This window comes from Ooceraea biroi, chromosome 2 (assembly GCF_003672135.1).
Source record: "Ooceraea biroi isolate clonal line C1 chromosome 2, Obir_v5.4, whole genome shotgun sequence".
NCBI lineage: Eukaryota > Metazoa > Arthropoda > Insecta > Hymenoptera > Formicidae > Ooceraea > Ooceraea biroi.
In genome coordinates, this window is record NC_039507.1 from 13018918 (window position 1) to 13043471 (window position 24554).

At 39.4% G+C, this 24554-nt stretch overlaps 4 protein-coding genes across 4 annotated transcripts; 2 read left to right on the top strand and 2 right to left on the bottom strand.

Moving 5' to 3' along the window:
• Positions 1 to 148: 148 nt before the first annotated feature.
• LOC105278922 (H/ACA ribonucleoprotein complex subunit 2-like protein) lies at positions 149 to 1200 on the bottom strand. The gene is made up of 2 exons (XM_011338373.3): positions 688 to 1200; positions 149 to 602 (listed from the first exon to the last, which is right to left on the bottom strand). The coding sequence occupies exons 1-2, from the start codon at positions 921 to 923 to the stop codon at positions 371 to 373; spliced, it is 468 nt and encodes a 155-aa protein (XP_011336675.1). The 5' UTR covers positions 924 to 1200; the 3' UTR covers positions 149 to 370.
• Positions 1201 to 2213: 1013 nt separating this feature from the next.
• On the bottom strand, positions 2214 to 4783 carry LOC105278921. Its single transcript, XM_026967985.1, has 3 exons — positions 4458 to 4783; positions 2825 to 2990; positions 2214 to 2677 (listed from the first exon to the last, which is right to left on the bottom strand). The coding sequence occupies exons 1-3, from the start codon at positions 4608 to 4610 to the stop codon at positions 2214 to 2216; spliced, it is 783 nt and encodes a 260-aa protein (XP_026823786.1). The 5' UTR covers positions 4611 to 4783.
• An 11099-nt stretch (positions 4784 to 15882) lies between these two features.
• On the top strand, positions 15883 to 17641 carry LOC105282892 (E3 ubiquitin-protein ligase HUWE1-like). The gene is made up of 3 exons (XM_011345201.3): positions 15883 to 16446; positions 16535 to 16808; positions 16895 to 17641. The coding sequence occupies exons 1-3, from the start codon at positions 16286 to 16288 to the stop codon at positions 17135 to 17137; spliced, it is 678 nt and encodes a 225-aa protein (XP_011343503.1). The 5' UTR covers positions 15883 to 16285; the 3' UTR covers positions 17138 to 17641.
• A 287-nt stretch (positions 17642 to 17928) lies between these two features.
• On the top strand, positions 17929 to 22858 carry LOC113563584. Its single transcript, XM_026975311.1, has 2 exons — positions 17929 to 18841; positions 18918 to 22858. The coding sequence occupies exon 2, from the start codon at positions 19449 to 19451 to the stop codon at positions 20325 to 20327; it is 879 nt and encodes a 292-aa protein (XP_026831112.1). The 5' UTR covers positions 17929 to 18841; positions 18918 to 19448; the 3' UTR covers positions 20328 to 22858.
• Positions 22859 to 24554: the final 1696 nt, after the last annotated feature.

Here is a 24554-nt window from a genome sequence, read left to right on the forward strand (position 1 = left end):
TGTTTTTAATTTAAATTTATTTTTTATCCAAATAAGAGTTTCTTTTAGAGAATGCTAACGGATAATTATTTCTATAATATATTGTATGTATAGTTATGTAAAAGATTGCTGAACAACATGGATGATATAATGGTTAATGATAAAGTCATTTTTAAAAATATGCACTGCTTTAATAAAAGATATGAATAATTTGCGCAAGGCTGGCGATATTCCAGTTTATTTTATGAATTGTTTGTACTTACTTATGTTATTTACATTAATGTATCATAAACTCAAATATTTTTGTGTCATTACAAGCAAACGTCAGAGAGATAGAATTTAAATGTAGAAAATACATACAATCTATAAGTTAATGCATTAGATATACAAACTAAATCGGTGCTGGAAGTGTTTGCATTACAGACTTAATTTCATCATACAGATCCTTATAATCTTGATGTTCTTTTATCAGTACCATAAGACTGCCACGCTTTACGCCCATCGCTGTACCGATATCTTGTCTGGATGGAGTGAAACAATACGGAATGTTTTTATCTTCGCAGACAACAGGTAAGTGGCACATGATTTCTATGGGAAATACATCCCCCGCAAAGACAACCAAGCTGAAACGAAAACATCCATGTAAAAAAATATATATATTTTTCATATATATGTTAAAAAATACTCATTCGAAAAAATGAAGCTTACCCAGTTTCACCTTTGCGAATATGCTTTTGTACATCTTTTAAACCATTGCGTAAGTACGTTTTCTGTTTCGACGCTTTTTTTATACATTTGTAGATTTTTTTAGTTAGTTTCTTAGGTGCCATGGGTTTGGCCGTGGCGTTCGCAAATTGTAGCTTCTCTTCATAACTCATCTCAGTAGAGACGGAAGTATTCGCATCTTCCTTCTTCACGAAACTGTCGTCAACTTCCATTTCCATTTTACGTAATTACTTTCAATTTTACCAAAATTGTTTATTAATACACACGTGTCCTAACACCCCACAGTATACACAGTACGTTAGTACTTAACCTAACTTAAACTCCGATAGTGAGCATCTACCGCATGTTCAATCTGCGCGCAGCGGTGCCAATTTGAGCTTTGAGGACGCGTGGAAGAAGCCTAGAGGCACTAGAAGTAAGAGTCTGGACAATCTTGTCAAAGTTTTCATTGGCCGTAGAATGCTTTGAAGCAAAATGGCGAAACCAATCAATGCTATCACATGAATCACATCATTTCATATACACCATGAGCGCGTGGCAAGGTTTGGATTTGAGAAATAAATAACATACTACTAACACAGTATAATGATATACAGTAGGGACAAAGAGCATCGGCACCTTTGATCTTTTTCAGCCGATCCGCCATGTCTTCGGGCGGCAAGTAGCGTATCAATAATATTAGAAACCACCGCTATCAGCAAATATTTTTAATGTGTTTTCTTAAAAAAAAATTACATATTTTATAAATACATAAGTAATGCATACTTTTCTTTCTCTTTTGGAAAGCGAAAAAATGATATATTATCATCATTAATCATTGTGAAAACAATTTTGCACCGCACACACTCGATGTATTCTCTTAGACATTGTTTTTAACAAAAGCACAAAACAAACAGTACAATACAATATACGAATTTTTATGTTTGGTTATGTTTCTCTATCTATACGTGATCACAGTTACGGAGATAATGTGCGTTCTTTACTTTGAACGGGATTGGAAGCCGCCCAAGAACATGGCCGCTTGGGATGCGCAAGCAAATCTGCGCGGCTGACTCGAAAACGGGTGCTTGTCCCTACTGTATATCCTTATACTGTGCTACTAACATTGAGCTCTATAACATACTGGAGTGAGCCATCAGCTACAACAGTCAACTCGTTTTTAGTTACATTTATTGCACTTACTTTCATAAATTCTTCTATGTTAAGTGTAGAAAGTGCTACTGGTTGAACTTAAAGAAAACAAACCCGTTGTACACCACACGAGAAGGACACACATATGTTTGGTGGTAAGTCTGTCTCACTTCATATTAGTACCAGCAGAGAGAAGCCTGAGAGCGGTCACGCTCGCGTTTTAACTGTAACGCCTCAAACGTGGACATTGAAGTGATTGAAGTGATTCTGTCTTTATTGCTCACTGAATATTGAATAAAGATAGAATGACGCCGCGAGCGTTGAGAGCGTCAAGTGGAACGCATATGTCCACGTTTGAGACGTTACAGTTAAAACGCCTAGTCACTAGATATACAAAGTACCGCAATCATCCACCATTTTAGGGCCAACACGCGATGCTCAACCCAACCTATGTTCTCAACTTCTGAATGTATTGTGCGAATTGTATATAAATGTATGTTACAAATAAAAAGGACACAAGCATATAAATTAGGTTTTATTTGTTTTCCTCTTTGCGTATTATTTGCAATAAAGTTTAGTTGATCGCTTGTAAATAGTTTTTCCACATTTACATTTCTTTGTTGTAGTATACGTTGCTTTCTTTTTAATGCACTGCATTGCCGCAACGTTTTCCTCAATGTCATTTGCAAATGTTTGATTTGTTCTTTTTCACTCAGCGTATTTGCAGTGTCTGTTGTTATGTCGTCTTCGGTTGTTCCAGTATTGCTTGTTTCGGTATGCGTTACAGAATTCGTTGGTTCAGTATGCATTATTTCAGAATTGCTTCTTTCAGTATCGTTACCTACATGTATTAATTTCCATTTAAGTTAATTATATAATTTACTCAAATAATATATATTACAGTAATACATATGCGATTATAAGTAAACAACTCAAGTATTCTGCATCATCTTCTTATGTGAGTAGTATTAGAGTGTGCAACACTTACGAGATTCTAAATTCTCTACATGCTCTGCATATTTAGCCTTTTTAGCTGTTGCTTCCTCATCTGTCTCTTTTTTACGTTTTTGTAATAAAGTCGATATTGCACATGAGCGGAGCGGTTTTTTTCCATCTTGGCGAGCTTGTTCAACTTGCCCGTCGTCAAAGTGGACCTATAATATTTATTTATTTATATATTTCTAATATCTAGTTATATATAATTATTATTATTGCAATACACAATATTTCAGATATGATTATAACCTTTGACTATATACCTATGGACTGCTAATGGGCAGCCATTGTGCGATCCAAGATCTCAGCGCCACCAGGTACCAACGGCCAAACCAAGAACTAATAATCATATATTTCGTGAACATTGTTTTAAGAATATAATATTCACATTCTCTTATACTACAATATAAAACAAAATATTCATGGTCATTGTATTAATATGATTTTTTAAATGCTTTTTGAACAGTAAAATTGTTGCACTTTTCATGTTAAATTGCAAAATAACTTCAAATTCTTTTCTTACTTACAATAAAGCATTAGGTACATGAGAATGTAGTACAATAACGTATACTTGAAAGGAAAAAATTAAGAAAATAAAAACGTAATCTTAAGAGACTAGAAATCAGTTTTATTATACACTAGCATCCCCCGTCACGCGGGTTTTGCCCGCGATATTATGTGTAGAATTAAATAAAAACACATTTACCCCTTCTCACCCGTAGGGGTGAAATTTCGGAAAACTCACCCTTAGTGAGCACCTACGTACTAGTAGGAATATACCCTTAAAATTTCAAGTCGATAGATGCAGTGGTTCGGACTGCACGTTGATGAGTCAGTGAGTGGTAGTTGGCTTTTATATATATATAGATTACACTTACTGCCCTTTGAACAAAATTAGTTTCGTAAAATCTTTACGGACATATTTTACATGTAAGTTACGTGTCAATTTTTTGCCAAATCAATATAACTTTATTTTTAAATAAAACTATTATTGTTTTTATCATTTTATGTTTGTGATTTTCTAATAAATCATTATCTAATACGTGCGCGTCAAAATTGGTAAAAAGATTTTGGACATTTATATTTCTTATTACGTGCAAAGTCATTCTTTGAAATGCGTGTTTTATTTTCTATTCTATAAATATTAAATATTTTTTCTGTAGTGCTCGTTATTGTATGAGGTATGACCTCAATGATTAATCGACGTCCGTTCGTAAGTAAGTAAGGAGAAACCTTTCAGATTCAAGGATCTGTGCATCATCAACCATCGGAATTGCGGACCGATAATCGCAGAGAATTTAAGGAACCAAGTGTGAATTCTTTATTTCGAGACGATTTTTGTATTCCTGTTTTGGCTTTGTATCGTGTGATTGTACATGATTTGATACAACAATAACGAACCATTTTGTTTTCACTTAGAATTTGTCACTTATAACACCTCACATGCGTCATGAAACCACAGAACAAATGCTTCAGTCAAAGGTATATGTACGACTATTAGTTCATGGCTTGGCCGTTGGGACGTGGGTGCGCTGAGATCTTGGATCGCGTCTTTTACATTACCTAAGTGGCAACGTTAGCAGTCCATAGGTATATAGTCAAAGATTATAACTCATTAACTGTACCTCACAAATAACAACGTTTGCTGTCAATCTTCTTCCAATTAATTCTAACCATTTCTTCCGTCTTTCTTCATTTCTTTCTCCCGAGGGAATGTGAAATAATCGAAACCCTTTGTCTCTCCGATTTTTGCACCCTTGCACACAACAACTCGGCATTTCGATAGTTCGTAGTCATACACTTCTTCGCTTTCCTTAGCAGGACTCAGGTTAGAAAAGTGTACTTTATTGCACATATGTTACAAAAGTGTGCACTATGTACACTTTTTGACGCCATTTTAGGGCCAAACCCTTATACATTGAGTCTTATGGATTGCGGTACTTTGTATATCTAGTGACTTTAGTAACGCCTAGTCGCAGCGCCTCTATGTCCATAAAACGTGGACATTGAACTACATAGCCATGTCCACGAGATATCCGCGTGGTAACACGCTATGTCCACGATTCTTGGTTCTGCTCCTCGCTATGTGCACATAACAGGAGTAGATAAGGAAGGCCGATAATCATACTGTCCTTGTTTTTCTTCTATCGTGGAGATGTATCGTATGCAGCGAGCGCGGTCAAGCATGAGAATAAAAACAATGAAAAAAATGAAAACAAATATTCCCCCTTAACTCCCTATTGAAGTCGTATGGTCTGTAAGAAATATATTTCGGTATCGTGACCGCGTGTTAGCACGATGAGAGTAATAGGATGTAGGGAAGAATTTCATTATAAATCATTTTGCGATTTGTATTTATTGATTACATATTGTGTATACATGTATGTGTACACTGAGGTGCATAAATGACTTCCTTTTTCGGTGTAGATAAGTGTAGATAAGCGAAGCATACATTCGACCACGCAGATGGCGCGCTTATTTACACCATTTACACCGAAAAAGGAAGTCATTTATGCACCTCAGTGTACACACACGTGTGCGCGCGTAATTAGCTATCATTATGTGTATTATCAATATCTTCAATGTATATGATAATTTCTATAGAATATATACATAAAAAAGTATAAAGTCATTATTTCCAGGACATTATATATATATATATATATATATATAATTGACAGCGAGTGAAGGTAGGTCAGGAATGGCCTACAAAATATCTATACTCCGTCCAGCGAGAGAACGTTATTCATCTGCGCATAGGCGGGCGAAGTGGAGATAGCGTGGCGTAGTGGTGGCGTGTATAATAGCATTAAGGGGATGCTGGAGCTGCTAGTGAACTTCTTCGCGATGGTGCTGCCATCGCACAATATTTGCACAATAAAATGCTTTTTACAAACATTTGGCAATTTGTACACACAAAATCGCTGTTGAGCGGTGTTTGGACACAATTAAGGAATATGAGGATGCTTTTCGAAGTGACTTTAGAAGCGTCATAAAAGAGAATTCTGTGTTCTCCTGTATTCTAACCTCTAATCCTAAAGGAAAACACAGAATTCTCTTTTATGACGCTTCTAAAGTCATTTCGAAAAGCATCCTCATATTCCTTAATTGTGTCCAAACACCGCTCAACAGCGATTTTGTGCGTACAAATTGCCAAATTTTTGTAAAAAGCATTTTATTGTGCAAATATTGTACGATGGCAGCACCATCGCGAAGAAGTTCACTATAGCGATGGTAATTGCAGTTTCGAAAATTCTCTTTATTGCTTGTGCAGAATAAAAAATCTTTTTCCATAAATGAAGTATAGATAGAAAGAAAGTCCGCTCTACAGGACTTTATATTCAAAATGGAAAAAAGTTAGAAAAGACAAATGCAAGTTTTTAACTTTTTTTCCATTTTGAATATAAAGTCCTGTAGAGCGGGCTTTCTTTCTATCTATACTTCATTTGTGGAAAAGGATTTTTTATTTTGCACAAGCAATAAAGAGAATTTTCGAAACTGCAATTACCACCGCTATAGTGAAAAAATATTGCGGCGTAGTGAGGGGTCTCTAGGCAGGATATCTGCGCGGAACGGACGCGTTTTCGTCTGCTCCGATAATGTTCTCTCGCTGGATGGAGTATAGCCGCGCGCGCGACACGATTCTTAGAAGAACGCGAGCGACTATTGTCTTACAATTAGAAGAGATAAGCGACAATACTTTCTCGGCGTCTCATTCACGCGCTCGCGTTTCATCCCATACAGCACGGCAAGATTGCCGCAATATTGCAGCAACATTTTTCGGCAAGATTGCAACATTGCAAAACCATTGCGAAATATTGTTGCAAGAGTACTGCAAGATTGCAGCAACGGTAAAATGTCCGCTTTCAGAAATATTGCTACAAAACGTTGTAGCAATATTGCAGTAAAATATACATGCAAACTACTGTGGAAATGTGCCAATATATGGTTGAGCTGGATCTTTTGTGCCTAATAATATATTTCGCGTTAATGTATGTATATTTTTCGCTTAACAAACTATGCAATCACGTAATTAAATTTAATTATGTGATTTCTTCTAGCTTCAACTTGAGATTGCGTTTCAAGACCGATAGTAAACGGTCTTAAAACGCAGTCTCAAGTTGAATCGTAGTTTAAGCGAAGTCTAAGCGAAGACTGTACATAAATTCATGTAAAAAATATTATTAAGCACAAAAGATCCAGTCAAACGATATATTGGCACATTTACTTGATTGTTATAATAATCATAACTAACATTAATATAAATACACACATTATTTTACGTTATTTTAGATTATACACAAGTTGGCATAATAGCTTTAACACGAAGTAAAACCATTCTAGAACACATGGATCTTTTATGAAAAGTTTAAAAACCACTTAATGTATTAAGATTAACATGCCAACTTGTATGTATAATAACGCATAAGTTTATTTTATTTTAATCTTAGGGTTTGGAGATAATAGACAAATTTATATACATATATAATTAATATAAAAATGCTTTCAATCCTATGTGTATTAAAATTATTATAATAATAAACATTTTTGAATACTTACTCTAATTGAAAGTGACACACAAACACACAATAAAAGTACATGTTATTTTCACAATATTTTACAATGTTGCTGTAACGTGTTTAAACTACCCAGCAAACACAGTCATATAACAGTGATATTGCCATAATATAACAGAATGTAACACGCAATATAACATGTTCGTTACATGTAATGTATATGTTAGTTGTAATTTCCCACTCATACGAAATTGCAGTAATATAACAATAATATAACGTGTTACTAAAATGTTATTTAAATGTTATATAAATGGAATATATATTATTTATTCTTTCTTCCTCTCTCTACAACTACAGGTGTATGTTTAATTTATTTTCCTAAACGTTATGTACACGTTCGTACTTTCCTCTTATTTATTATTCGTTCAAAAATGTACCACTTCATCGTAGAAATGGACTTACGATACAAGTTGTGCTCTGCCGTGATCACCGTTCCTATATATATTTTGTATTATATTTTGCATGCGAGAAACGAAGCCATCTACCGGACAACTCGACATCTGAATGTTAAAAATGATATATAACATAGACATAATATGCAAATATTATGTCTATGACATAATATTTGCATATTATGTCTATGTTATATATCATTATATGACATAATATGCAAATATTACAGTTATATAATATCACATATTTCAGTTATATTACTGTTATATTATTATAACCAATGTATAACAGAGCAATATAACAGTTTTATAACGCAGTTATATTACAGTTACAAAGTAAATTATGCAACCTCAACATTAATAACATATAACAGTTGTTATATTACGTGTTACTTCTATGTTATATAATAGTTATATTTTGTGTTTGCTGGGTATATTGCAAATTTATGACTATACAATATTTCTGCAACATTGCACTGCAATGTGCAATATTGCAATATTGTAGCAATGTTGCTGCAAACTTTTTTGCTGTATGGGATGCTTCAACGCCGAGAAAGTATTGTCACTTATCTCTTCTAAGAAATACATGATCATCGCGCCTGCCGCTGTAATTCGATACTCGCGATATCGCGCGCGCGGCTAGACATTTTGTAGGCATTCCTGACCTACCTTCACTCGCTGTCAATTGCGTCCGCTGAATTAGCGAACTTTCTTTACTTAATTACTCGAAATTGTACGTGGTTGTTTGCAAAATGGTACGGGACTTTTTAATTCAGTTTGACGAGATCTACCTGTGGGCGAGAGGTTTTTCGTCTTATGTCAAACACCCTGTATATATATTGAATACTTTTGGGTACTTTTTGTTCAGCGTATATATGTATATATATATACATCTGTTCTTTGACAGATGTCGATATTTTTATTGATTATCGAGATGAAAGCAAACAATTATTCAACGATAAGGCGGCTCGCAGGAACGTCGCAATTTCAGCGACTCACCAGTTCCGCGAATATATTTTTCGCCAAAATCTCAGCAACCGCTAGAGACATGATTTAAAAAGCATAAATTTCTACGTACTGTGCATTTAAAGGATAACCACATTAGAATTTCACGAAAACTATATCTTCGATTATTAAGACGAGAGAGCGCGTGACGTTATCGCCTGGAGACTTTCCCGCCTTTGGTCTAATCGATAAATTTTTTATAAAGTGTATAACATACATCGGCAATTCCGCGATCGTCTAATTTGCGAGATAAGGAAACGGGCGGCGTTGGCGATAAAAACAGTTGCATAGCGTTAGAATCTCCGCGAAGAAACTGTCACGATGCCAGTCTGATGCGTGGCTTTACTGAATACCCAACGATTGATTCCGCTGTACGATCTGATTTTCGACTTGTACAGCAAGTTAGTAGTGTGATTGTGATTGTCAGTAAAGTAGTGTTGGAAACTGATTTTATTTTTTCTTTTGGTTTGTACTTTTTCTGAAATAGTGGTAATAATTTCGTGGGCCTAAGTGAGAAAGACTATTTTTCTTTGCCCTTTGTTGCGTGAATTCATTTAAAAATTCGTCAATTTAGTTGCAAAAAGGCGTTTTTTCAAAACGTTAGTAATACATTCCACAATAAAAGAATAATGAGTAATCAATGTCGTGTGGAAAGTTTTTATGATAAGTGCGCATATAAAAACTGCCGCAACGGAAGATATTCGACAGGAACGCATCTATATCGATTTCCACTTGCTTCAGATGAGAGATATCACTTGTGGATTCGCAACAGTGGTAAGCCTTTCCATTAAAACGTTTAATATAAAACGATTTATAACAAATTCTAATGTTATTGATGTAATTCCTTACATTTTCAAGTTGAATATAATACTGTATTTTCCATCGTATAAATTATTTTCGACGCGAATATCTTATTCTTGTAGCTTGTTAATGCAATTAATTTATTACTATCAATATCATGTATTGAAACAATAACAGTTTCGAATATTGGACTACAATTGTATCATAGAAACAATGCATTCATATTTTATTATCGGCAGTAATATTTATTTACTATTGTTACGACACAGTCCAGCATTGTGTCGGCCTTTATTGATGCCACGCGAGAGACGATCTCGAGCTGTCATACCTATACGTGTGTTTTCTCCTCTTCTGCTTGTTTCCCGTCGTACCGGCATTCTTCCTTTTTTACCACACGGTTGCTGCGATCAAAACCAGCTGATCAATACCGCAGGACGCATTGAAAGCTACATGAGGCTGGCACGGTCATAATAATATTAAATAATTATTACATTTATAAATAAATTAGTGCTCATAATAAAATATGTACTGCATTGATATTAATTGTTATAACATATTAATTATTAATGTAAAATATTAATGTTTTGTATCGTTATCCTGTTGCAGGAAATTCAAAACTGGAGCAATGGTCTGCCAATTCCGTTCGTCGTGCTGGCTTATGTGCAGACCACTTTAATGAAAAATGTCGTTGAATAGAATATGCATGATCTTTATCCATCGAATCATGTCCATAATGAAATAAATCGTCACGTATCTCTTTAAATATAGACAATGTGTCAATACTACAGATTCTCTAATGATGCTTTTACTATTTGGAAGGAATATGTAGTGATGAAAAGATTATATTTTGCAATTTATTATTTACTAGCATCCCCCGTTCCGGCTTCGCCCGCGATATTTATGTGTAGAATTAAATAAAAATACATTTTGCACATTCTCACTCGTTAGGGGTGGAATTTCGAAAAACCCTCCCTTATAGTGAGCACTTACGTGATAGTAGGAATATACTAGGGCTCGCTATTATACGTTTAAACGGAAACACGTTTACACGTATAATTAGCATATCCGTTCATTAGAAACGTTTTCCCGAATATACGTGTTTTAAGGTATTATACGTATAACCGGAAAACGTTTACACGTATATTAAACGTTTATCTGTTTATAATCGCGCCTTACGTATAAACATTTTTCTACAAGTAAACATTTTTCTCCACCTCTTATTTTTAATTTCATTGGCTCGTCATTGGCTTGTCATTGACGTTACACCAAGTCGACGACGACGACAGTACACCACGTCGACGACGACGACGGTGACGACAGTACACCACGTCGACGACGACGACGGTGACAACGTTGTACCACGTCGACGACGACGACAGTACACCACGTCGACGACGACGACGGTGACAACGTTGTACCACGTCGACGACGACGACGGCGATAACGTTGCACCACGTCGACGTCGACGACGACGACGACGTTACACCACGTCGACGACGACGATGTTGCACCACGTCGACGACGACGACGTTACACCATGAGGATAACACAAGCTGAAATTGATTGCATGTAGTCGATTACCGCATAATTTCAAGTTATTGACCTTCGAAGACTACTTCATATCTTCGAAGCTTCGATTCTTAATTCGTATAATAAACGTATAATAATCGTATAATAAACGTTTAAACGTTTAAACGTTTACCCATAAGTAAACGTTTTTCTGGAAATAAGTGTAAACGGATAAACGTTTAACGTTTACACGTATATTCGATAAACAAAATAAAATCAGAGCCCTAGAATATACCTTTAAAATTTCAAGTTAATAGGTGCAGTGGTTCGGGCTGCACGTTGATGAGTCAGTGAGTGAGTGAGTGGTATGGCTTATATATACAGGGTGTCCCGAGTTTTAACCGACAAACTACGGGAGCATATTCTACTAGTGGAAATAAGAAAAAATTCTTATATCGAGTTTGCCTAGAAATGCTTTATTACAAAGTTATAAACCAATATTGAAAAGAAATATGAGATAAGTAACAACGGAATATAGTGTAGAATTTGGAAGGTCGAAGATGTTTATGTTATGTGTATTCACGTGTATTCATGTTCACTATGTTGAAACGATTCAGTATGATTGTTACTTTCACAACAGTAGCTGTTAGATTTCAATCGTCGTGTGAACTAGCAATTACTATCAGAATGCCAAAAGTGTTTTCAAATGAGGAATACACTGATATTCATTTCGTGTACGGATTCTGTCACAGAAATGCACGAGCTGCCGTACGAGAGTATCAACGTAGATTTCCTAACAGGAGAGTACCAGATAGTTCTGTGTTTAGTAATACCCATTTGCAATTACGTAATTTGGGTTCATTTCGACCTATGAATGAATATGATGATGTTCGTTCAGCTCTAAGACACCGACGACGCTCGGAAAGAATCTTAAATCGCCAAAACAGCTGGATACAGTTAGACGGTTGTCCATCGCACTATGCTAGACAAGTTAGAAACTGGTTAGATGAACATTATGCTCATAGGTGGATTGGTCGAGAAGGACCGGTTTTCTGGCCTCCAAGATCGCCCGATTTAACGCCTCTTGATTTTTATTTATGGGGGGGGGATATATATTTATAAATGATATTTATTTATTTATTTAAAAAATAAAGTTTACAGTACAGAAGTAATCTCGCTTGAAGATTTAAAGCAACGAATTACTAATTCAGTTACTGAGATGCAACAAAATTTTCAGGAATGTCGTACCGTAACAAATTCTGTACTACGTCGATGTCTAGCTTGTATCGATGTGCAAGGACAACATTTTGAAATGCGTCACTAAATCATTGCGTACATAATTTTTATTTTTGTGAAAAAATCCGTTGTTACTTATTTCATATTTCTTTTCAATATTGGTTTATAACTTTGTAATAAAGCATTTCTAAGCAAACTCGATATAAGAATTTTTTCTTATTTCCACTAGTAGAATATGTTCCCGCAGTTTGTCGGTTAAAACCCGGGACACCCTGTATACAGTGCTGACAAAAAGTTCCGGAACGGTTAAAAATCTTGGAAAATAATGATTTAGTGGAAAAATGTTTCAAACAAAAAGTATAGGGCTTAAAAAAATCTATTAGATGATGATATATATTTGACCTTGGAAAGCCCGGTCATGGTCAACATAAAAATCTTAAACGGAAACCCCTATTTTTTATTACATATTCTTGTAGCTTAGCTCGAGAGCTTTTCGAAACGCTATAATAAATGTTTTTTCTCTTACGTACTTTTTGACTTATAAGGCTTGAAGGTTACACAGTACCGCCGGCATTAGAATTCCCCAAGGTGTACCGCGTGGAGGTTGCACGGTCGGATTTACACCTCTTTTGTGTGTGTGTGTGTGTGTGTGCGCGTGTGCGTGCGTGCGTGCGTATGTGTGCGTGTATGAGTGTGTGTGTCTTCATAAACTAACTTCACAAAAATAGTTTATACTCGTATGTACGAACAACGGCATTAATGCCGTTCGAAAATACGTGTGACGCACACTAAGAAAGCGCGTCACTTATAAACTTTCTCGCGTATAGGTGAGGTGTTCCGATAACTATTTTGCTCGCTCGTGTTTACCTCACCTACAACCGGCATTGTGTAAGCGACCCGATCGTTGTGTGCGATCACACGGGTATTCGGACGGCATTAATGCCGTTGTCGTACATACGAGTATAAACTATTTTTGTGAAGTTAGTTTTATGAAGACACACACACTCATACACGCACACATACGCACGCACGCACGCACACGCGCACACACACACACACACACACAAAAGAGGTGTAAATCCGACCGTGCAACCTCCACGCGGTACACCTTGGGGAATTCTAATGCCGGCGGTACTGTGTAACCTTCAAGCCTTATAAGTCAAAAAGTACGTAAGAGAAAAAACATTTATTATAGCGTTTCGAAAAGCTCTCGAGCTAAGCTACAAGAATATGTAATAAAAAATAGGGGTTTCCATTTAAGATTTTTATGTTGACCATGACCGGGCTTTCCAAGGTCATACCAAGGTTAAATATATTTCATCATCTAATAGATTTTTTTAAGCCCTATACTTTTTGTTTGAAACATTTTTCTACTAAATCATTATTTTCCAAGATTTTTAACCGTTCCGGAACTTTTTGCCAGCACTGTATAGATTTTAGAAATTGAATTTAAAATATGCTACATATATTTTCCAACCAATGCAAATAACACAAGGTATACTTAACAGATTATACTTTATAAAATATATGCACTCTTATAAAAAACTCTTATAACAACTCTTATAAAAAACAAAATCAAATATAAAATCAAATACAATTGTACTTTACTTAAGTAACATAAAGAAACGAACAGATTATAATTCTCAAAACATATGTAACTTTTATTTTGTACGGATATGCATTGCCATCGTCTTACTAGAATAATTATTATTAATATTAACTGTCAAAATAATATAAAATACCATTTCATAAAAGTTATGTTTACTTTTACAGTTAATCTTTTATTTGTTTGTCTTTTAGTAAACAATTTTCTAATATTTCATTCATATTAAATAGATTGAACGAAATATTTACCTGTCAAATAGCATAGAGTACCATTGCGCACATACAAATGTATATATATACATACATATATATATATATATATATATATATATATATATATTGGGTTGTTCGGAAAGTAATTTCGTTTTTCACAAAGAGATGTCGTTAGTCGCGTTCCTCGATACTTAACCTTACTCTAAGTGGCAAATTCGTTTTATATTTTGACAACTGACATTTCAGACGTCATTTAGTATCTTATTGTGTTGCGATCTGTCAAGTAATTGTTTTTTGGCATCACATCAAACATGGAAAATCAAAGTGAGCATTTTCGTAATATTTTGCTTTTTTACTACCGAAAGGGTAAAAATGCAGTGCAAGCGAGAAAAAAATTGTGTGCCGTGTACGGAGAAGATGTATTGAGTGAACGTCAGTGTCAGAATTGGTTTTCGAAATTTCGTACTGGAAATTTTGATTTGAAAGATGCACCACGTTCAGGTCGGCCAATTAAAGCTGATGACGAGAAAATAAAGGCTCTGGTGGATGCAAACCGTCGCATAACAACACGCGAAATTGCTGAAAAGTTAAATTTATCGAATTCGACCGTTTACGATCATTTGAAACGCCTTGGATTCGTTTCAAAGCTCGATATTTGGGTTCCACACAATTTAAAGGAAATTGACTTGATTCGACGCATTACCATCTGCGATTCATTGTTGAAACGTGAAGAAAATGAACCATTTTTGAAGCGAATCATAACTGGAGATGAAAAATGGATTGTTTACAACAATGTTAAGCGAAAACGATCATGGTCCAGGCAAGATGAACCTGCTCAATCGACATCCAAGGCAGATATTCATCAAAAGAAGATCATGCTTTCTGTATGGTGGGATTGGAAGGGAATCGTATTTTTCGAGCTACTACCAAGCAACCAGACGATTGATTCGAAAGTGTATTATCGTCAGCTGGATGAATTGGATGCTGCCATCAAGCAGAAGCGACCAGAAGTGGCGAATAGGAAAGGTGTCGTATTCCATCACGACAATGCCAGACCACACACAAGTTTGGTCACTCGCCAGAAGCTTTTACAGCTTGGATGGGATGTGCTACCACACTCACCATACTCTCCTGATCTGGCACCATCCGATTACCATTTGTTCCGGTCTCTACAAAATTCTTTGAACAATGTAAACTTCGATTCAAATGAAGGCGTCAAAAATCACTTGCTTCAATGTTTTGTCAATAAGGAGAAGGACTTCTATGAGCGTGGAATCTTAAAGTTGCCAGAAAGATAGCGAAAGGTAATGGAACAAAATGGCCAATACATCACTGAATAAAATTTATTCTAAATATGAAAAAACCGCCTTTCATTTTTCCTTGAAAAAACGAAATAACTTTCCGAACAACCCAATATATATATATATAAAAATAGCGGAAGTGTTCTCAATATGGCGGAGCCAATCAGTGATGAGTCCCTACATCGGCCACACTCTCCCTTGACCCTCTCTAGTCTATCCTACACATACACTCCACCTGCCTAAAGGACCGTCTACAGGACGGTTGTAAGATTGCAAGCAGTAAGAAGTGACCAATCGAAATCGATTATTTCAAAAACTGACCAATAGGAACTCTTACTTCTTACCCCTGATCCACAACCTTGCTTTAAAGTGGGGTCTACAATAAGAATTTAAGGCGTAAGATTTAAGAAATTGACCAATCACAGTAGATCATTCTCTTTATATTCAATTGTGATTGGTCAATTTCTTAAATCTTACGCCTTAAATTCTTATTGTAGACCCCGCTTAAGCTTGCTTTAAGCTTTAAACCGTAAGAAAATGACCAAACACAGTCGATTATTCTCTACATATTCTTCTGTGATTGGTTAATTTTCTTACGGCTTAAAGATTAAAGCAAGGTTGTGGACCAGGGGTTACTGCTTGCAATCTTACAACCGTCCTGTAGACGCTAGACGGTCCTTAAAGTTTCAACATGATGTTTCTTAGATGGCCCTATTAACACACATAAAACTGGCATATGGTTTTTCGAATTATCGAAGACGGTTGCAGTGCATGCGAGCACGGCTTCAAGCATTGTCGGTACTAGAATACAGCAATGCTCTGCAGGAAAACGCGCAGTCTTCTCCATGCCGGACTTCTAGAAGAATTAGTAGAATTATTGGAACTTCCACACAGTCATCTCGACAAAATTCGCACTGCTGCGCTACATACTCTGACGAGTATCATACACCTGGATTATTATCCGTATTTCCCTAAGTGAACATATTTTCTGTTTCGTTGGATTGTAATCTTATCACTTATTTACAGTCTTCTGAGGCATATTAATGATCTTATATGATTTTAGAAAACCTGTTTCACGGTTGAATATGATCATTGACGTCACTGGAGCCAGTTCGTACCACGGATTTCTCCCAGTTTTGGTTCGCAGTGTTCGCACTTGTATAACAACACTGACCTCGCCACAACCGTTCTGTTTGCAACTGGCAACAGCTCTGTTCAACTTTCTCTACCACCTTGCAAGTTACGAGGCAGGTGAAGAAGCCCTCGTGAGTTGTGGTATGATGGAGAGCCTGTTGAAAGTTATCAATTGGCCAGAAAGTGAATTAGAACACATAACGGTAAGATTGAAGCGAGACGCGCTCTATCTCTACTCTTTCTCTTGCAGCACGATTATTGATTTGACTAAATAATTGTTCCTTTGCAGTTAGCAACGACGGCAGTGCGTGTCATAAATTTGATAACGAACATAGATCTGCAAGGCTTCCAAACGCACGATGGACTAGCGAGCTTCATCAACCGTTTGAACATGGAAGTTAACGTATGCAGAAAAGAACAGACGTTCGAGATAGAATCGATGCTATCAGGACACGCCGCAGACCTCGCGAGAGAAATCGGTGGACAGGGAGGAGGAATCCTCGACGTCGCGACGTGGACACGAAACCTTTGACGAACGCGAAGAATCGTCCAATCCAATGGAGATCTCCGAGGACGAGAATATAAGCTTGAAGGCAGACGAGAAGAGCGAACAACAACCGGACTACTCCGCCGCGAAAACCGGCAAGACCTGCTTGCCGCAATGAACGGCTCTCCTCATATCGATGAATTTCCTGAAGAAGACGATTCGGGATCCCGCGTTTTCTGATATTATACGATACGTTATGGAGGGTACATTATCATCGTCCCTCAAGCATATTATAGTGAATACTGAATACTACGGACGGTCATTATTCCTACTCGCTATAGTCGTTGTGACCATTTATGTTTGTCACGAGTCTTCGCTACTGTCGTCGTTGCAAAATAATGGCTTGATCGATGTATTTCACAATGTACTAAAAGAAGTGAGTGCAGTGATTTGTCTAATGTCTAAAGTCTAATAGTCTAACGATAGCAAGATCAAACCATGGCGTTACACGTGTGAATCAAGAAATCTTTGAAAATAAAAAAGTAAAATAAAAGCTTAACAGGCGATTCCAACGAGCAGCAAATCTGGGTGAAGAATATATTCCCAGTGTATCGCAATTTAATAAATACCTTGTTAGGCAACTCTTGCTCGCGAGAAACTGCGCCGCGAGCGCCATCTGGTTTGTTGAAATTTTGTAAGAATTCAGTGCTTAAGTTTGTAAGTGTTTGTTTCATAAGTGTGTAATTAGAAAGTGTTTGAAATCTAATATAAATCTGTTTGACTTTCTAATAATCAAACACAAATTGTGTTTTATTTTGTTCCCGTTTAAAAATCAAACGTATACAGGGTGAATATTAATGCCTGTCCCAACCTTTTACCATGGCAGATGGATTACCGACTGCAACTCTGCGTAACCTAACGGAACATAGATGGCAGTTGCTTGGGTCGACCGTGATGTACAGGCAAGTGGAGAACGGTTCGCGACGTTGAAAGGAGAGGTTGCATTTTGACGGAGTTGGAAAAATCGTTGAAGATTTGAGGGGCTTTCTTTGTCCCGAAACTGCTTGTGAGCCGACAATAACTATTTCTATCTGTTCGGTTCTCGTCACCTTCATCTGGGCGTGCCGTATCCGATCGGCCGACGAGTCGCGGAATTATTCCTTTACCAGAGGCTAACCTCGCCCGCCATGCCGGGGGCGAGGCTATGAGAAGTAAGAAGACCAACAGTAATGGAGACGTAATGGACATCGACGATGACATCGTCGATAGTGACACGGAATTAATCAATTCCCAGCCATTTTTGGGTTTCAACGAGGAAGATAGAGGAACGGCTAAATTAATGGGTAAAAAGAGAGGAGCGCAGGACAATCCACCGGCTCAGAAAAATGTTAAACGGGCAGCGCCCCTCTCTGGCCAGAGAGTGTCCGGAGGTAATCACCAAGAGAAGGACGACGGAGCTGATGGCTTCTCAGAACATAGACTTCAACACCGCCAGGAGACTCGTTTCTCGGGATGCCTCTGGTGCCCCGAGAGATTCGGGAGGCGGAGGTGGAAAGAAACTCAGGGAGGCGGACTTTCCAATACTCCGTAGAGGCAGACGGCATCCCGTCGACCCGTCTGGGGTCTCTCCATCCGGAGCCGGCCCTTCTGGGGGACATCGCAGTTTCGCCAGTATCATCGGGGGACGGAGCGGTCAACTTCCTCATGCAAATCTTCCGGAGGAGATTGGAGACCTCGCTGCGGCAATATGTGAGAGACTGGTTTCAGCCGTTATGACGCTCTTCACTAAAAAAGACTTTTTAAGCGATTTCGTTTTTGCGTATAGAGGCACGATGCGTGGCGGGGGAGAGATGGTCGCCCCTTCCACATCCAGCGTTCAAAATGGATAAGGGTTTGTTCATACTACAGTGGAATTGTCAAGGCATTCAGCGTAAACAGACTGAATTAGGAAAGAGAGCAGTTGAATTTAATTTCATTTTACTATCTGAACTTTGGTTAAACAATGACGAACAGTTTATTTTTAAAATTTTTAACACAGTTAAAAAGCGTAGACTAGACAAGAGTGGGGGAGGAGTTGCCGTCTTCGTTCGCGCAGGCCTCCACTATCAAATTTACGACGTTATATATACAGCGAATGATAAGATCGAAGCATACGGCGTTACAATTACATGGAAATCCAAACCTCTTATTTTAGTTTCAGTATACAAGACACCCAACGTTTCCGTCTCATAGGGAGTGGGTCCGGTTCTTTTCTCAATTCCCCCATGAGTTCGTGGTGGGGGGCGACTTCAATGCCCACCATCCCTTTTGGGGGGATGCTGAAGTGTGTGCCGAGGGAAGGGGACTTTTTGACGCTATGGTGGAGGGTGATCTTTACTGTCTTAACGCTGGCTCGCCGACACGATTCGCCACCCCACACTCCCGGGCCACGACGGTAGATATAACCTTATCTAATAGTGCGAGCTTTTTGGCGGCCCACTGGGAGACGGTGGACGAGTCGTGGGGAAGCAACCATTACCCCATTAGAATCGAGATAGCGGAAGCGATTCGCGAGCGCTTGAGGTTCACCGGGACTCGACGTGTGCATACAGCTAAAACAGATTGGGAGAGAGTTCGTGAGTGCTTCGAGGCACGTAGTGGCGAGCGCGAGAAGGTGATACTCGATTCTTCTTTGGACACACAAACCAAATTTGCGACGGTCTTAAGTCTGTTAAGGGATTGCGTTCAGAGTCATACCCCCCCTCCGCGAAGACGCGGCCCGGGCGCACGCACTAATACGAGAGCCAATACATGGTGGGACGACGAGTGCGAGAAGCTTCTTAGATTGCGGAGGGCAGCATTTCTGAAATATAAACAATGTTCTTCCTTTGACAATTTTATCAGTTATAAACGGGCAAACGAAATAGCGAAAGGCACTTTTAGGAGAAAGAAGAGGCAGTCCTTCTTAACATCTTATGAGTCCTTTAATAGGACTACGAACCTTCGTTACGTCTGGCAAAAGGTTAAAACTTTAAACGGTAGTCTTAATAGAAAAGAGTCAACTAACTCATATTCGTCTGCTTCAGAGGTGGTGGTTCAGCGCCAGATTGAGGATCTTTATCCCCCATGGTGCGCCCCCGGCCCTTCGGTTTTGTGCTGGATTCTTCATCGAGTGAATTCTTATTCTCTTATGAGGAAGTTGCTCAGGTTATCCGGACGGTTCCAACGAAGTCCGCTCCGGGACCGGACGGACTAGATTACCATTTTTACCAGATGCTACCCCCGTCAGCAATTTCGTACTTGCTTAACCTGTTTAATGAGATTCTATTGAAGGGCGTTTTTCCCTCGGACTGGAATAGGTTCAATGTTTTCTTTATCCCTAAGAAGGAGTCGGAGAAATTCCGTCCTATCTCAATGGCTCAATGCTCTCTTAAGATTTTAGAGAGGCTTATTAATAATCGCCTGTATAGATGGTTAGAGAGACACCGTCTTCTCCCTAAAAGTCAGTTCGGATTCAGGAGTAACAGATCTTGTCAGGATAACTTGGCTATTCTCACTTCAGACGTAGAGCTTAATTGGTGTCAAGGTAGAGAGACAGGCGCGGTTTTTTTGGACATAAAAGGAGCCTACGATAACGTCCTGTGGGACATCCTTATAGAAAAGCTGAAGCGGTTAGGCGTCCCCCCATCTATATTCAATTTATTTATAATCTAGTTTCTAAGCGGGAGATCCACTTTGTTTTCAATGGCGTTGACTGTATGCAAACTGCGAATAAAGGCCTCTCCCAGGGCTGCGTTTTGAGCCCCATTTTGTACACGATATATGTAATAGACTTAGAGGTCCAGTTGATAAATTTTCCTTTGATTAGGACTCTTCAATTCGCGGATGTTTGTTTCTATACGGCCGGTGGAAATAGGCGCGAGTTATTGCGTCAGCTGGAGGAATGTATAGAGGCGGTGGCGATATGGCTCGAGGGTCTCGGGTTAGACTTGGCTCTCCAGAAGACACAATTTTGCATTTTTGGTAAATCTATAACCGGGGTGTTGCCAGCTATCAGAATTCGGAGCTGCACGGTTCGGGCCGGTTCGCAGGTAGAATTCCTCGGGCTGACACTACAGAATAATTAAAAATGGAACGGGCAAGTAGAGAAGGCTTGCGGTCGTAGTGCGAAGGTTCTGAAACTTATCAGTTTTTTGAGATCGACTTGGTGGGGTTCCGGTTCAGCCCTGCTGCTTCAAATTTACAGGAGTCTTTTGCGGTCGCGCTTGGATTACAGCTCTTTTCTCTGGTGTAATTTACCGCGATGCTTAGAAGTGAAAATAAGGACTCTTCAGAACCGAGCTCTTCAGACCTCCATGGGTTATAGGAAGAGCACTCCTCTTAATGTAATATGCGCGGAGGCATGCGAGCCACTTTTCAAGGACAGAGCTACTTACCTAGGGATATGTTATATAGGTAGGACATTAAGTGACCCGGAGCATGCTCTTATTCCTATCTTGGAGCGACTGCAGGAATTCCGGGATAATCCGGTGAATGTCTTGAGGCGTCAGGTTCCACTGATTAGTATTGGTTTTAACGGTTGGACCCGTTACGCTCACCTGGTGCACCCTTCGAGTGTGCCCTTGCATTGCCACTTCCCTCAGCATCTGGAGACGCTCGCTCCGAGCGTCTCATTCGAGGAGGGCGAAATTCTCAGGCGGGACGCGTGCCCATCTGGGCTATTTGGGAAGTTGTTTCCTCGGTCCGTAAATCAGACTTGTATGTTCACGGATGGCTCCAAATCGGATGGATTACCTTTCGCGGGGTATGCGGTCTTCGACGAGTCTGCTGACCGGTGTTTTCGGTACCGGACCTCGCACGGCACCACAATTTTTACTTGCGAAGCCATGGCTATCCTTAAGGTTCTCCGACTGTTTTGAGAGTCTTCGGAGCGAGAGCGTCTTCTCTTTTCTGACTCCAGAAGCGTTTTGGAATCGCTCAGCCAGTGTAGGAACAGGAGAAAGAATAGAAATCACCTTATTTGGGAAATTCTGGACGAGATAAGTAACATTGAGCGGGAGGGGGGACAGGTTCAGTTGTACTGGATTCCGGCACACATGGGCATCTCCCCGAACGAGAGGGTGGACCGTGAGGCCAAAGAGGCAGTTTTCTCGGGAGTGGACAGTGAGTTTCTTCTCCCGAGTGGTGACTTTAGAACTCTATGGAGGAAGGATATGTATAGTGGCCTGCATGCGTGGGCGTGTGAGGTTGGTAACCAGGAGACCTACTATTTAAAAAATTTTTTGTGAACAGACGGAAACCTTGGTTCCACGGGCTTCATCTTAACAGAAGAAGTATTGTATCTATTAATAGACTTAGGGCCAATCATACGTCCCTGGCGGAGAGCTTGTGGCACCACGACATTGTTAATTCGCCAATTTGTGAATGTGCAAGGGCTCAGCAGACGACTAACCATGTGTTTTGGCAGTGTTCTTTGTTTGACCAAGAGCGTGCAGCCCTGTCTGCCGTAATTCGCAGCCAATACCGATGCGGTCCCTTGTGCGTGGAACAAGCCCTCTGCGACTCTAACCGTGTTATAGTAGACGCGATAGCAGAGTTTATTTCGACAATAACTCTGAATATTTGAGCGTGCAAAGTGCAGTGATATACGTTGTGCTGTATCTATAGTCGTTGGTTAGCACTAGTATATACAGGGTCCGCCACTTAAATCCGGACATGAAAATGTTTTCTCGAAAAAGTCGTGTATTACAGAAAATATATAGAGATACAAATAAATTCTTTTATAGTTAAGGTGAGGGATCTTTTCTGAGTTTTTTCACTCAATGTAGCCGCCCTGCGCCTCGATCACCGCCTTGATCTTGATTCAAAAGCGCGAGCACGCCGTCTGTAATTACGTCCGGTCCATTTTCGCGAATGCCGCTTCAATAGCGGCCTGGAGGGAGGCCACGTTGGGGTGTCTGGTTTTGTTAGTAACCCTCTCGACTACGCCCCACACGTAGTAGTCGAGAGGATTCAGGTCGGGACTATTGGAAGGCCAGAAATCCTTCGACCAAAACATATCGACATTGTCGGAGAGCCAGTTTTGCACTAAATGACTCGTGTGAGCGGGTGCGTAGTCTTGTTGAAATATGTACGGCCTCCCAGAGGCCACAGTTTCCATCCACCCCCAAGACGGCCGCCAATTTTGTGAGTGAGGTCCCTGGATCTTTCGAAATGAGGTCTTGTGCTTTTCGAATGAGTTCCGGAGTCCGTATCGCCTTCTCCCTTACGTGTATCTTTCTCGCCGGAGTGCCGGAATCCACCTCGGACTCCTCTGAGGCCGCATACCTCTGGACAATGTCATAAACCGTCGATCTGGGATATCTGAAAAACTTGATGATTTCACTTGGCGTCCTTCCGGCGCGAACACCTTCAATAACTGCTGCTCTCCGGTTATATTCCGACATCGACCTGAACGACTCGGCCATTTCGAGGTTATTAACGTCTTACCCACATCTCTGACTTACTTTTACGCCATCTGACACCCACTGCTGCACTCTTATATAGCGGGAATTTCAAATTTAAATTTGTCCGGATTTAAGTGGCGGACCTTGTATGTTCGTTTATTTTTTGTTATTGCGTTAGGTAATTTTACAGTTATATTCATTTTCTGTTTATTCGAATATTTATACGTACGTTCTGTTTGTTTGCTTTCCCTTTTGAGGGTCTTTTTGTGCCCATATATTCTTGCAAGTAGATATTAGTAACTCAGTTCCATTGATATAATTGCTGTAAAGAACACAGGCCCTATTGTTACGGGTTTCGTTTGGCATCGCGCGAATGCGTATATGCAGTTTGTAAATCCGACGAATCGAAAATGCCAAGAACTGTGCCTTGCGGTAGTAATGCGTCGACTCTGCCGGATCGGGTCAATCGTGAAGGGCGCGCGTTCCCGTCTCATCGGCGAGGTAGAAAACGTGGAGCGCTGCAATAGTCCCAACTCATCGTCGTTGCAAAAAGCTTCCGTTATAGAATATAGAGCGCAAGTAGAGGAGGGGGCAGGGGGGCGTATCGCGGAATGGCTTATTCGTCAGGTGACGGAGTACGCTTTTTCGAGGCAAACCGTGATATGCCGTCCTGTCTTTCCCGCGGCTGGGTATGCGATACGATGACCGGTTATTGGGATGTTCATGCATGTCGAGGGATCAAGCGTTGAGCGAAGGTGGCTTGAAGTGGAATTCGTGGTCGCGCGGCATGCGCCGCACATGAGTGGAAATCTAGTGTCTTTTTTCATGGAGGCGGTGGGTTGGGATCCTGCGTGCCATGCGGTGGGCTTTGTTGGTACGATTGTCGGGGCTTGCCGCGGAGCGTGTGGGGTCTCAGCTATGTCGTAGTTTTAGCGCGAGACCAGCTGTAGTTTTCGGTCGATACTATAAGTCCACATATTGTAACCGCTGGCCGGATGGCGATGCCAAGGCCCTCTCTTTTTATACAATAAAAAAAA

Bases quoted from the DNA above. Each gene is read 5' to 3' on its own strand.
- LOC105278921 (XM_026967985.1), bottom strand. From the start codon at position 4,610: ATGCCGAGTTGTTGTGTGCAAGGGTGCAAAAATCGGAGAGACAAAGGG. The intron at 2,991-4,457 runs GTACAGTTAATG...TAAATATTATAG, and splicing joins CAAACGTTGTTATTTGTGAG to GTCCACTTTGACGACGGGCA. The intron at 2,678-2,824 runs GTAAGTGTTGCA...TAATACATGTAG, and splicing joins TGTAGAGAATTTAGAATCTC to GTAACGATACTGAAAGAAGC.
- LOC105278922 (XM_011338373.3), bottom strand. From the start codon at position 923: ATGGAAATGGAAGTTGACGACAGTTTCGTGAAGAAGGAAGATGCGAAT. The intron at 603-687 runs GTAAGCTTCATT...TTTTCGTTTCAG, and splicing joins ATTCGCAAAGGTGAAACTGG to CTTGGTTGTCTTTGCGGGGG.
- LOC113563584 (XM_026975311.1), top strand. From the start codon at position 19,449: ATGGTGGAGGGTGATCTTTACTGTCTTAACGCTGGCTCGCCGACACGA.
- LOC105282892 (XM_011345201.3), top strand. From the start codon at position 16,286: ATGCTCTGCAGGAAAACGCGCAGTCTTCTCCATGCCGGACTTCTAGAA. The intron at 16,447-16,534 runs GTGAACATATTT...ATATGATTTTAG, and splicing joins TATTATCCGTATTTCCCTAA to AAAACCTGTTTCACGGTTGA. The intron at 16,809-16,894 runs GTAAGATTGAAG...GTTCCTTTGCAG, and splicing joins GTGAATTAGAACACATAACG to TTAGCAACGACGGCAGTGCG.